The sequence below is a fragment of the Chenopodium quinoa genome, unplaced genomic scaffold (assembly GCF_001683475.1).
Source record: "Chenopodium quinoa cultivar QQ74 unplaced genomic scaffold, ASM168347v1, whole genome shotgun sequence".
NCBI classification, from domain to species: Eukaryota; Viridiplantae; Streptophyta; class Magnoliopsida; order Caryophyllales; family Amaranthaceae; genus Chenopodium; species Chenopodium quinoa.
The window spans coordinates 4,069,110-4,083,276 of NW_018742951.1; the positions used below are offsets into that span (position 1 = coordinate 4,069,110).

General features: G+C 34.4%; 1 protein-coding gene and 1 long non-coding RNA gene across 3 annotated transcripts; one reads left to right on the forward strand and one right to left on the reverse strand.

The window, feature by feature from the left end:
• Positions 1-85: 85 nt before the first annotated feature.
• LOC110728532 lies at positions 86-1,956 on the reverse strand. Of its 2 annotated transcripts, none has more exons than XR_002512706.1 (3): positions 978-1,956; positions 366-474; positions 86-206 (listed from the first exon to the last, which is right to left on the reverse strand). It is a non-coding gene; the product is annotated as an uncharacterized LOC110728532 (long non-coding RNA). The 2 variants fall into 2 exon arrangements; XR_002512707.1 differs by having other exon boundaries at positions 366-483.
• A 3,388-nt stretch (positions 1,957-5,344) lies between these two features.
• On the forward strand, positions 5,345-9,329 carry LOC110728533. The gene is made up of 2 exons (XM_021908172.1): positions 5,345-5,606; positions 8,858-9,329. Exons 1-2 carry the CDS (start codon positions 5,447-5,449, stop codon positions 9,124-9,126), a joined length of 429 nt encoding a protein of 142 aa, XP_021763864.1. The 5' UTR covers positions 5,345-5,446; the 3' UTR covers positions 9,127-9,329.
• The last annotated feature ends 4,838 nt before the right edge of the window (positions 9,330-14,167 follow it).

Consider the following 14,167-nt stretch of genomic DNA (forward strand, 5'->3'; position numbering starts at 1 on the left):
ATTATTGTCGATTATATCTATCTATAGATATAACTGAAGTAAAAACCATTGACATCATAATTGAACACGTGTCATTTAGTTGAGAAAGAGAAACTCAACCGAGTGACCTAAAATTCTTAGCTGACAAGCTTAGTTGATAAACGAGAAACTTGTTTCCTCTGGCTAAGATAATATACTTTGTATACTTTTGTGATCGTATCTGATGCCTGCAACAGAACAACAGTCAGTAAGTCATTAAGGATGTTGAGAATTTGAAAAAACATTGTTAATATGTACTTATCTCATTAACAACAGAAGAAGCCAGTGACATTAAAATACATGGTTTCATGACAGATTAAAGACAACAACCAGGAGATATCACAAACCTCTGGCTTATTCGGCACATCAAATTCATTACTTCTAAGTTGCTCTACTGTTGGGCTCACAAAGTTGATCGGTCACGGGTTCAGCGTGCACATCTCCTTGCCAAATATGCTGCAGCAACTATGTTTTGCTTTGTTAACAGTTCGCAAATTTTAAGGTACACCCTGATGCACCTAGATAGGTGCAGTGTGCACCACACCTATACTTTTGAACATTTAGTAAAAATATATGAATCGCAAATTTTGAAACATGCAGTATATTAAATATGAACACTTAGTACAAATGAACATTTAGTGTTAAAAATGAACATACAATTATTTATAATGAACATATATATTTTAAACAATTTATTTTATCTTTATTTGTATATACATTGCATTTGAACCTATTTGTTTTTAAAATGAACATTATAATTTAGAATATAAACATGAACTATTAGAATTTGAACATATAGTTTTTGTATATAAACATTGAAATTTTTAAATATAATCATTACACTATTTTATAATGAGCATCAATAAATATGAACATGACACTACTCGAATTTGAACATTTATTATTTGAAAATGAACATTGAAATTTTAAATAAGAAAATTTAACAACAACAAACCAACCTTTGCTCCATTGTCCCAAAATGGACCAACCTTTAAATCTTCCCAAAATAAACACAAGTTTGCATTTTTTCTCTCGTAGTAAACCAAGCAGGTCACTTGACTTGTTATATCAGGTTGCAATCCACGTGTCATGTCCTCATTGGTTTTTTTTTTTTTTAAATATTTTGATAATTAATAAAAATTAGGATATTTTTTATTTTAACACTTGACAAAAATCCGAAATTGGGTTTTAACACCTCCAAAAAAAAAAAAATTTATTTAACACCTGACAAATGTTACGAAAATGGTTTTTACCGTTAAGTGGAGTCCACAGTGACACGTGTCACCATTTTACTTGTTTTAAAAAATTAAAAAAAAAATCCTAAAACTACCCATCCACCCCAGCCCCACCACCGCCACCTTCTTCTCCACCCTCACCTAGCGCGGCCGCCGGCGCATCCCTCCCCCTCCGTTTACCCGACCCACCAGAACCCCTCCCCTTCCCTTTCCCCAGCCCTAAACCGCCCTTAACACCGCCATCAATGGCCGAATTCAGCCACAAATAAACGCCCAAAAACGGCGACGAATTCAGCCATTAATGGTTGAAATCGACCGGTTTTGGGGCTGAGTGGCCTTAACCGGCCGATTTCGGCCATCAATGGCCGAATTCGTGGCCGTTCTTGGAGCAACAGCCATAAACTCAGAGCAAATTGAAATTCGTGGCTGGTGATGGCGACGGGCAGGTGGCGGCTGCAGGTGATGGCGACGAATTCTGGGTTTATGCTTGAGGTGATTGAGAGGGGGGAGGTGGAGCTGCTGTGATTGAGTGAGTGGGGAAGGGTTTAGGTTGGCCGGTGAGGGAGGGGGAGGTGGTGCGCCGGTCGTTGCGTCGCCGGCTGTGGGTCAAGCTGAAGAAGAAGAAGGTGGCAATGGTGGGGCTAGGGTGGCTAGGTAGTTTTAGGTTTTTTTTTTTAATTTTTTTAATTTTTTTTGTTTTTTTTTAATTTTTTGGGCAATAATAAAGCGACACGTGGCTCATGAACCACCTTAACGGATTCCTAAACAAAATCAGTTAAATGGTGTTAAAACTATTTTTATATTTTTTGTCAGGTGTTAAAATAAAAGTTTTTTTTTTTGGGGTGTTAAAAACTATTTTCGGATTTTTGTCATGTGTTAAAATCAAAAATATCCTAAAAATTATTTATTTTAATTTTTAAAATCAAATTATTTAAAAAAAAAAACCCTCCCTTTCCCCACCTAACCCCACTCCCCACTAGCCACCTCTCTCCGGCTTGCCGGCTGCCGACGCTCAACCGCAAGTAGCACCTTAACACACAAAAACCGATCAATCCGACAAGAACCGATCAACCAAGATCGAAAATCGATCCCCTTTTTTCTGATCCGATCTTCTCTAATCGGATCTCATTCTACCCAGAAATCATCAATGGCGCGCCACCGCATCACCACCGTCGCCTTCTTCTTCTTCTTGACCTATTTTCTCTTTCCTCCGCAAAAATCCGATCAACCAAGATCAAATCCGACAATCGACCCATAATACCCATCGACAAATTCGGGTTAACTCATATGGGTCGCCTCGAACTCAACATCACCGGAATCACCCTCTCCAACAACAACAACAATCTCGATCAGAAATCTGGCCACCATATCAACCCGCATCACCACTGCACTTCCCTGACATCACAGAACATAGCAAATCGCAAATCACCCATTTAGGGTGGTTACAGCAATTTGGGTGGGAGAAGAGGAGGAAAGGCCGAAAGGGAGGGGGTGGGGTCGTCGGCGCCTGGGGGTGGGTTGAGCGCCGGGCGTCGGTAGAGGGAGGGAGGGGGGGAGTGGCTGGCAGTGGGTGGGGGAGGAGGGCTGGTGGTGGTCAGAGTTTTTGTTTGTTTGTTTGTTTTTATTTATTTATTTTTTATTTATTTATTTATTTTGTTAATTTTTTAAATTAAAAAGATAATTAAATGAAAAAAAAAAAACTGACCGGTTATTCAGGTCATAATTCAACTTAGTTTAGTATGGGAGAAAAAATGCAAACTTGTGCTTATTTTGGGAAGATTTAAAGGTTAGTCCATTTTGGGAGAATGGAGCAAATGTTGGTTTGTTGTTGTTAAATTTTCCTTTTAAATATGAACACAAAACTATATAATGAACATCAAATTTTTGAAAAATGTTTGTCTGACTCGTAATAATTCAATAGTTTTGTAATATAAACTGAACAATTAGTGCATTTTTTTTTTGAGAACATTTAGTGCATATAAAATGAATATTTCTGTATAAACTATGTGAATTATTAATATCAAATTTTTTTTTATTTTATTTATAATTAGTTTTTTAAATAATTTAGATCTTAATAATTCCTCCGTTCTTTTAATATTGTACCACTTGCCTTTTAAGAAGTTTCACAAATATTGCATCATTTCTATTTTATGACAAAAAATTATCTATGTTCACACTACAAATACCAAAATACCCTTACTTTTTCACACTAATTATTTAGTCTATGTTTACATCACATGGACACTTTTGTATTTTTACCTTTCTATCTCTTCCTTTTTCCACCACCAAAATTATTGTACCCAACTTGTATGGTGCAATAATAATAAAACGGAGGAAGTATAAAAGATAATTTTTTTTTTTATAAATTTAATTCGTTAATTACTATTTGTTTTCCCTCCGTTTTTAAATACTTGCTCTATTTCTACATGCGCAGAGTTTTAGGAGAAATTGGAGAAAATAATAAATTATGAAGATAGTGGGGTTAGTGATGCGGAAGGTAAATTGGAAGAGAGAGAATCTAAAGGTAATTATATATAATTCTATTGGGTCCCACTAGTTGAGATAAATGAGTTATATATTGTAAAAGTTTTCCAAATAAGGAAATGAAGCAAGTATTTAAAAACGGTCGAAAATAGAAAGTGGAGCAAGTATTTAAAAGCGGAGGGAGTATTTTTTTTACCAGTATTATCAAACCTCATTCGTTACTTTTTCTAAGATGGTGAATGAAATTTTTAATTATAAAATAAAACATAAATCTAATTTTTCATTGGTCGAAATAATACTTTTGTTTATGTGGTGTGTCGAATGGCTCCCAAAAATGTCTCCTTTATTTGTATAATATTAGATTAATTTTCTCTCCTCTCACATTCATTACTTTTTAATATATTACTAGCCTTTTGGCCCGTGCAATGCACGGGTTGCTTATAGGTATATAATGTAATTTTTAGTTTTACAATATGTTTTAATTTAATGGAAAAATAAATAATTGATAAAGGAGAAGAAGGGTTGGAAATTGAATAAACTTGAATGAGATATAATTAGAGAAAAATGAACTAAACAACATTTATATAAGTATTAAATTAATAAAAACTCTTATATGTGGCTGGTCACACGATGTGGCGAGCCAAAATAGGGGTTATTTCGTTAGTGTTACTGGGGTTACTTAGTCAGTGTTACACGAGTTACTTGTTCAATGTTACATAGGTTACTTCGATAGTGTTATAACTTTATAGGGGTTACTTTGATAGTATTATAAGGGTTACTCGATCAGTATTATAGGGGTTACTTTGTTCTTTTAAAATCGGCCACACCGTATGACCATCCACACACAAGACGAGCTGAAAAACAAAATAATAAAGAAATGTACACAAGTTCTTATATGTGGTTGGTCACACCGTGTGGCCAGCCATCATAGGGGTTATAGGGGTTACTCGGTCAGTATTACAGGGGTATTTCGTCAGTGTTGTAAGGTTACTCGGTCAGTGTTATAGGGGTTACTCGGTCAGTATTACAGGGGTTATTTTGTTCTTATATAAGTGGTCACACGGTGTGGCCAGCTACACATAAGGCGGGTTGATTAAATTAAGGCTTATATTATTTTTTATTAAATGTTAGGAAGGGGATTAAAAGGATAAGGTAAATGAGATGACATGTGGCATTGTTTAATAAGATGGTTTGTGTTTTTAAATACTAGGTATAGATTAACCCCACTATATTTCTTTTACAAATTTTTAATACTCCTAGTGCCCCACTTATCTCTTATTATATTTAAAATCAATTGAATTGACATAACACTGTGTCGGTCAAAGTGTACTACTAAAAAAAACACAGAAGGAGTATTATTTGGGGTTTGAGACACAGACGAAAATATCGAGAAAATTCAACTTTATCTCTTAGATAAACCTACAAATATATTTCATCTCACCATCTTTTTTTCTCCTTAGTTTTTAAAATAATAAAAGTTTTTTTTATTGAAGAAGTCCATGTTAATCACTATGATAGATAAAAATTGTTTACCTCGTGACATTTTGATAAATAAGTCAACAATTTTATCCCGTCATTATTCGTGTGTATGTGGCCTGTGGGTAATAAGCAACCAATAAAGAATCGTTCAATTTGATGTTGAAGGTGTGGCTTGTAGTAAACTGGAAAACCACTGGTTAGCAGAGTCATTTCAAACTAGCAATGAGAAAATGATGAAAATGGATATTTTGGTTGTAAAGCCTAGACGAAGCAGCTTCTTATCAAATTCCTTCAACTTTTCTAAGTCTTTCAGGACTCGTTGCTCCAAGAAGAACTCTCAGCAACCTCAACCAAACCCTGATGATGATGATGCAAAAGACAATAAAACTGGTAAAATAAAATTAATCTTTTCAATTGTTGATTTAATTTATCATGTTTAGTTAAAAACGTCTCAAATTTTGTAACCTTTTCCTGTAATTTGGAGCAAATATTCTCTTATTCTTATGCATTCTTGTTTGTTTATACTTTGATGCTGAATTAACTGTAGTTTTCAGCTACTTAGGAATACAATTATTTGTTGATATTAATGTCATTTTATTTAGCTGTATTAGCATAAGGGATTATATATTTTTTTAATTAATTATAATTTGAGGAATATTTTTTGGTGAGGATTAGGAAAATGAACTTGGGTTAGTTGGTTGTTTTGATTTGATCTTAGGCTTAAATGGTTATTTGTTGATTGATTCAATATGTATCTTAGAGACGAATCGGACCCGGAATTTGGGGTTAAGTTAGCATGAATTTTCATCCTGCTAGAACTTCGGGATTACTTGGATACTAATGCAAGGCTAGAAGTGTGATTGGCATTAGGTGGTGGAATTTGGTAATTAAGCAACACATTGTGATTGCTAAATGTTGTATATCTTATGGAACCGTTTACTGTGTTTTTGTAAAATAGTATCTATTTATGCTCTTGGTTTACTTGGTTGGTTGTTTTTTTGATGAAGTTGTTTTATCTGGGCTTTTGAAAGAATTGGAGAAGTGCGAATTTATTTCCGTATTTTGGACCTTCAAATACTTTATCCCTTCTCAACTGTCTGAGTACCTTAGTGCATTGTGCAGTTGAATTACTTCGTATAGAATTGGGATTTCATTGGAACTTCTAAAATTTTGGAGAAAGGATTCATCCATTCTACGTGATAGAGGCCTGCCAATATTTGGCAAACGTCTTGGCAATATGTGTTTATTTAGTATAATATAATAAGACTTCATATAGTCCCAACCTTTAAAAAGAGAGAACGCAGGGGGGGGGGGGGGTTAGTCTACTATGAAGCAAGTGGTTACTTATCTTTTTACTTTTGTGCTACCAGCTATATCCTTTTGGGTATAACATGTTCAAGAAAAAACTGTTTGATTAAAAAACAGCATGTTAGAAGTTGGATCTGAGCTAGAAAGTCGAATTTCTTTTTGTTTTATTTCTGTTCTATTCCATTTTGGCCATTAACAATCAGAATTCTAAAACAATCAGACCAAAGCTACCTTAATAGCAGCAGACTGCCTTTGCCAAGAGCAGGGCTTTAATATTCAAGCAACAAGTTGCCTGACATTGCAGAAGCTATGAATTACTTCAAAAAGACAAAATTTACCTAAATCAACCAGATAACCTTTGAGCAGCCTTAAAGATGATCTCTTTATAAGAACCTTCCCGGTTTTAGCACAACCAAATATGATATATAGACTCTATAAAATGCATGTTGTATAAATAAAAGGGTGGGTGGTCTTCCTTCTGTTCCGTACAGCTTCTATTCGCTTATAATCCAGCCCTGACCTCACCCCAACATCTTCAGAAATATTCAACCACCAAATTGCAGCAGTAAAGAGGCAGTGAGAACAAGTGTTGGGTTGTTTCGACTTTCAAAATGACTTTGCATGAACTGCAAATTTCTGAATGGTTTGCCAAAAGTGTCAAGTTATAGAGATGATACTTTGGACTTGGTTCATTATGACACATGAGATCTTTCTCCATGCCACCTCCTCAAACTTGTGATAAAGTTTATACTTCGTACGAGTTGTACCCAAACAAAAAAAAAAATGAACCCCTTTTTTCTAGTCTCTTCTTAAGAAATATAGTTTGGTAGTTGAAATTTTGGTATTACATCTTTGGGCTCAAGTCCTTTGCGTCTAAGCATGAAGGCATTCTTAAATGGACTATGTTATATGCCTTCTAGTAAGAAATGGATAGAATGTTCTGCTGAAAATATATATCTGTGATGAGAAAGTTCTGAATGCCTACAGCAGCCTTACAGATAAAGTTAGATCCATTTTGGGTACAGTATGAAATGTCTTGACGCATATCATTCCTTCCTTTCTAAGTACATTTAGGATAGGTTTAGATTGTTTTAGCATCATTATTTGAAGCTCTCTCCGTATCATCCTGTCTTGAGAAGTAGTCGGTCCGCATTCCCTTCACAAGAAGTCTTCTCAATGATTATATGGAACAGAAACTTATTTGGATTTCTTAAAATAGTCAGATACTTGCTTTGTTTCTGAGTTCTGACTTCCAGTATTTGCATCATTCAAGGACTTAATCATTTGATAGTCTCTCATTTTTTTGCATCTTGTTCATAGCATTATCTTTGTGAAATTAAACATTGCTTGTCGTCACCTTGTCCAATGTTTACTTTGCCGCAATATATCATTTTTAACTGAGCTTTATACAAAGATGTCAAGCTTAAAGCACCTCTCAGTATGTGCCCCAAATCAATATACATTCTAATGAATTTCTTTCTCTTGAGCATGTCAAATTAGGTTTGTAGATTAATATGTTTATTCCTGCTAAATCCAAATCTACCTGTAAAGAATTTAAAGTGACATTTCTGTTTAAGTCAAGAATTATTATAAGGAAAAAGAATGTTACTGAGGTTGCTTCACTTATTGTTCTGCATTCAGATGATATTGCTTATTACCTATTCTTCTTCACTTTTTTTACAATAACTGTCTGTGGTAATGAGCTTGAATAGTTCTGTTAATGCCTCACAAAACTATAAATATTATTCAAGTACTTCAGGTCTGGTAGACATTGGTGTCCTCAATCTGATCAGGAGTTTATGGCTAACCTTTTTATTATCCATACATTAAAAGTATATTCCAAAGAATACGGTGTTAGGTTGATTTGCTTGGCCAACATAACCTTTTCCATTTCAGGTTTTTTCATGCAACAATTAATTCCTTAGAGTTTAGTCTCTCCATAAAGGTTTTACACTAACTTGTGGTCTTGGATTCTAATAATCTCTTAATTTTCTTTCTTCTGGAGAAGGAAAGATGAAGGGACCCAACAGGGACCTGGCTCTTCACGGCTTGACTCAGTACAGCCTTTATGAGCCAGGTCCCTTGCTGTTTTTTCCCCTTTTTGTAGAGGGGAAGATGAGGGAAATCCCACCCCTTAGAACCGTAGTTGGTGCAGGACTCAAACTTGTAGGAATCCTTATAAGAGTATTAACTACACCAAGCAAGTTGGTCCAAACACTCTCTCCTTTAGTCGGGCTACTGCTTGACATACTACTGGGCTAGACTTGCTTTACATTGAAATTTAGTACAGTTGTAAAATAAGAACCAAAGTATAATATCTTGAATTTTTCTAGGTGACAAATTCTCGACTGATTGGGACAAAGCATGGTCAAACTTCAAGAAGCAGGGGAAGAAGAGCTTCTCATCACAGTTTTCTCCAAACAAATACGTGACCTGGAATCCAAGGCGTTCAAACTACCCTTTATCCGAAGAGGTTGATCCAATCAAGAGAACAGAGAGATCAAACCTCATGTTATGGACAAGCCCCAGGTTTACTCTAGGTTTAGCGATTGTGATAGTCTCGTTATTGTTAATTTACACCATTCTTGCTCCAATGAAGTGATGATTACTTTACGATTAGATACAAGCCTCTACATATACATATGGCTGATAGAGAAATTGATTTAATTTCATTAAAGTGCTGAGCTAAAGTATATTATGTGAATTCTTTTTCATGATCCCTTGCATGAATCGGTGTCTATAATTTGGCGATATTCTGAGTTCTAAAAGGATGTTTCCAATGAAAATACTGTATTTGATCTTCGAGATATGTTTCTTAGTTTGTTTACCTTTTGAATGGCATTGTTCACCAACTATACCTCTATTAGAGTTCTGATAGTCTAGAATTCAGTTTTTGGTCAGTACTCCCTTTAAAATGATTATGCGCCTTGCATTCAATCAACCCTTCTCCATTTCCTCGATCAGTACTCCCTTCAATGATTATGCGAATAGCATTCAATCACCCCTTCTCCCAAAAAAAAAAAAAAAAACCTTCTCCTTTTACCTTTTACGTATGCTGTCATGCTCAGCTAGTCGAGTACCAACTTTGGAGTTCAGGAACCTGTCCATTGAATGCAATTGTAGTTTAAGGAAGGGCTATGGGGTACTACCAAAATTATTGTTTCTTTAGTTAAATCTGTTCATTTCTGGGAACTACAAATGAGCAAATAGAGCGATTATAGTTTTACTTGTACCATGTGCATGATACTGCCGGTTAAACCATAATTGCTATAGTCGGGGAAACGTGTAAAAATTTTCCAACTTGATTATACTATGACAAAAACTAACATATTGACGGACTATTTCAAGCATGACCTGACATTATGACACATCTAAGGTTGAATGATTGGATTTTACCCAAAAGATTTTTGTTTAATCAAAAATTACTATTAGCAGTATGTTTATTGCAAATATGATTTGGTATTGACTATGTTTTCTTGTTCACATTGTGTGATTATGGAACTCTCAGTCTCAAAATGACTTGATGAATCTGTTGACGCGTAAATCATTTTCAAAGGAGACAAACAAAGTGGTTTATATTGGTTGAACAAGTAATTTATGGAATTGCTAATGTTGGCATGGAATTACTGTTCGCTTCATGAATCATTTATTCAGACTAGGCCTGGTTATTGGGTAGGGCTACCCAATGGCAAAAGGGTCGGGCCTAATACTAAAGGGTTTTGACCCTTTAATTTTTTAATGGACAGGGCTTTTATAGGGTCTTATTTTATAGGGTTTTTATAGGGTTTTATTTTATAGCCCAATAATTTAATAATTAAACTAAAGAGCCCAATAATAATTGTAAGGGTCAGCAGTCAGCTACTACCTCTCTTCCATTTTCTCTCTCCTCCATTTTCTCTCTCCTCCATTGAAGCCACTCAGAGTTCTCCATTGAAGCGCAACTTCAGAGTTTTCCATTAAAGCACTCAGAGTTCTCCATTGAAGCGCAACTTCAGAGTTCTCCATTGAAGCGCAACTTAATAGTTCTCCATTAAAGCGCACTCAGAGTTCTCCATTGAAGCGCACTCAGAGTTCTCCATTGAAGCCGCGCACTCAGAGTCTCAGGTAACATCATTTTCTCTCTCTTAATCTGTTATTCAATTTTAATATCTGATTGAAGATCCGGTTTAGGTTATATGATGTGATCGAAAATCAATTCAAATTGGATTTTCTTCTGGGTGATTTTGCTTCTTACTTGAGCTTGGAGAGTGATAAAAGGATTGTGGGTAATTTTGCTACTTATGAGTCTGTTGTTCTTGGTGTTGCTAATGCTGATTTATTTTGGTGTTTTTAATTATAATTTGGGAGTTTTTTTTGCTTGATTATAATTGTGTTTGATCTGAACTCATGGATGAATGATTATAACCCTTAATTTTGTGTGCTAATCATGTCACATATTTTCTGCACTTGTGCCATTGAATGTTTTCATTTCTATATTAGCTACAATTTGAAAATACTTGAATTAAATCAAACCAATAAAGGCTTGATAAAGTATACTATTAATCCATCTATATATTCATACAAAGCCCATATTATCTACTAATATATGTAGTACTTTGAATGAATATAATGTGACTAAGCTGATGATTTAATTATAATTTGGGAGTTTTGCTTGATTTGATTATAGTAGTATAAGAATTGACTAAACTAGCATGATTAGTTGGTCTTGTTTCTGTGTGCTGCTGGCTTTTTGGTTCTGTAGTTGCTTGTGTTGGTGTGGCTGGGAGGTGCTTTGTAGCTGCTGCTGTTGCTGGAGGCTGTTCTGAGTTCATGAAGCACTCAGAGCCAAAGAGCTTGTTTCATTCCTACTGCTGCTTCATTCTTTTGTGGTATCTGAGAACATTTGCTAAAATGTTGGCAATGAACTAGACCATTCTAGTAGTATTTCGTAAATCTAGAAACTAGTATATTACAATTGATGTAACAGGGTTAGTACTCTTGGTGAACTTATTTTGGCGTGCTGGTTTTCTCTACACAGGCTCTACTTCTGGTTTTATTTTGATGTGAAAGATTTTTATGAGACTTTGATCCTGCATATATCTTTGTCTGAGCACAAGTATACTATTTAAAGATTAGTATACCATTTAAAGATTAGTATGCTATTTAAAGATTAGTAGAAGTTAATGGCCCGTTAATGGCCCGTTTTACTTTTACCTCGACCCTGACCCGACCCTGACCCGCATTGACCCTGACCCGACCATGACTCGCTAAATATTCATCATGACCCGCAACCGACCCGCCCCGCTAATGACCCGCACCGACCCGCACCGACCCGCCCAATAACCACCCCTAATTCAGACTAAGAGCTGACTTTGACTTCACCTCCTTAAATTTAGGTCTTATTAAGCATTTTTTTTTCTTTTTGAATAAACTTATTTTTTTCATAAATTTATTAAACATGTATACGAAGTACAGTATTTCGTTAAAAAAAAAAAGAACATTATATTCTCTTTGGTTTTTTTTAGTGTCACACTTGAGATTTTCATCTATGTCAAGACATTAGTTTATTCATTACTCGTAATATCATAAATTGTCTAATACTCAATCTGTAGTAGACCTGGTTATTGGATGGATCGGGTCAGGGTTGGTGCGGGTCAATAGCGGGTCCGGTCAAAGAGGAATACATTTTATAGAGTCTATAACAAAAAATTAAAATAATATTGTATTGTGAAAAAATACATTATGTCTAATTCAACTACATATATGAATAAAAAATTATGTCAAAAACCAATATTTAAATATTGCAAAAAGTGGGCGTGTCATTAACAAAAAATAGAGGATGTATAAAAAGTTGTAAAATTTATTTTGAGCTTGAAATTCTCGAAATTTGACCCAAATGGCCGTTAAACAAGTTGAGCTTGAGCAGACATTAAGTGTTCTTCATCATACGAGTATAACAAAAGACGAACGACAGTAACATTGGATTGGATTAAAGCAAATTATATTATCTTTTCCCATTAATTTTTATGATAAATTATAATAATGTCGTTAATAATGAGAGAATAATACAATGGTTAAAGTTGTTTTTTTGCCATTTATATATGCAAAAACCATCTAAAAACAAAGTAACGATATTTACTAGTTTGCTTATTGAGTTGTTAAAAAAAAAAAAAAAAAAAGATATTTACTAATACTCTAATAGACACTTCATATATTAAAGATTTTTTTTTTTGGGTTCATGCGATCGTATATACTTCATCCGTTTTTAAATACTTGCTCGGTTGCTCCACTTTCTATTTCCTACCATTTTTAAATTCTTGCTCCATTTTCTTATTTGAAAATCCTTTACAATATTTAATTCATTTCTCTAAACTAGTGGACTTAACATAAATCATACTCTTTTCGTTTTTTTTTAATTTGTATCACTTGAAGATGCACGGAGTTTTAAGAAAGTGAATTTGCTATAATTTAATTACGTGAGTAGAAGAATAATTTATTATAGTAAAAGTAATGTGGGGACATAAAAGTGAAAGTATGTGAAAGAATAGTGGGGGCGATGAGAGAGATAAATGATAAGTTAATTTGAGTGGGGGTTAAAGTAAGAAACAAAAATAATAAAATATTGTATAAAGTTACTATATATAGAAGTGTTGCAAATAAAAAAAACACCCATAAAAGACAAGTGATGCAAATAAATAAAAAAACGGAGGGAGTATTTTATTACTTTTGCTTTTTACAAGTTTTTATTCTTTCCTCTACCCCACTACCTCCATATTTTATAACTTTCTTCAATTACTCCTAAAACTCCGCGCATGAAGAAATGGAACGTTTTAGGAGAAGTGGAACAAATATTTAAAAACGGAGAGAGTATTGTGTTAGAGATTTAAATACTAATTAAAGTGGTTTTTTTTTTTTTTTTGGCTATACGTATAAGTCAAGTCAAACTATTTCATTATCATACCAAGAAATTGAGTCTTACTCACTTGGTAGTTAGTACATAATAAATTCAAAATGATTAATGTAAGAGAATGGAAAGAGTTATGATTTGATCAAGTCACACGTGCAACGGTGCAAGTAGTCTCTTCATGTCGTAACTTTTGCCTAAACATGCAATGGATTTAGGAAACATTATAACCCTACATTCACCAACTCTGCCTCCCTATATTCTCACCATTCCAAACATCATTCAATCTTGCCTACAGTTTTAGAGCTTCACAATGTTGTTATATACACTACATTGATACATTTATATGATACTACAAATTAATTTTGCCATTTCTTTCTTGACACTACTTGAAAGTTGAATGTCCTGTTTAATTCTTTCTTAGCTTTACAGGACATTTATTTGCTGCTTAGCTTTGGTTCAATGGTACTTGCAAGCCCTGATGCAAATAAAGAAAAGGAGAGATTGCCTCCGAAGAGGGGTCGGATTAAGGTTGAGATCATCCGTTGTTTACTAAGCATGGTTAGTCAAGCAATTGCGACAAAAGGAAGAAGTAAACATTGCAACAAGATTACAACGGTGAGTGAAGAAGGCCGAAGCCTCACAACATGAACTACTGATGAATGTAAAAAGGATTGTTGTCTCTGCCAATAATGTAATTTGATCTTTGCATGTTTAATGTTTGCCAAGTATGTATTATGTAACAATTAGAACTAGCTAA

Excerpts from the sequence above, each read along its gene's own strand:
- LOC110728533 (XM_021908172.1), top strand. The coding sequence starts at position 5,447 with ATGATGAAAATGGATATTTTGGTTGTAAAGCCTAGACGAAGCAGCTTC. Across the intron at positions 5,607-8,857 it reads TGCAAAAGACAATAAAACTG|GTGACAAATTCTCGACTGAT; the intron begins GTAAAATAAAAT and ends GAATTTTTCTAG.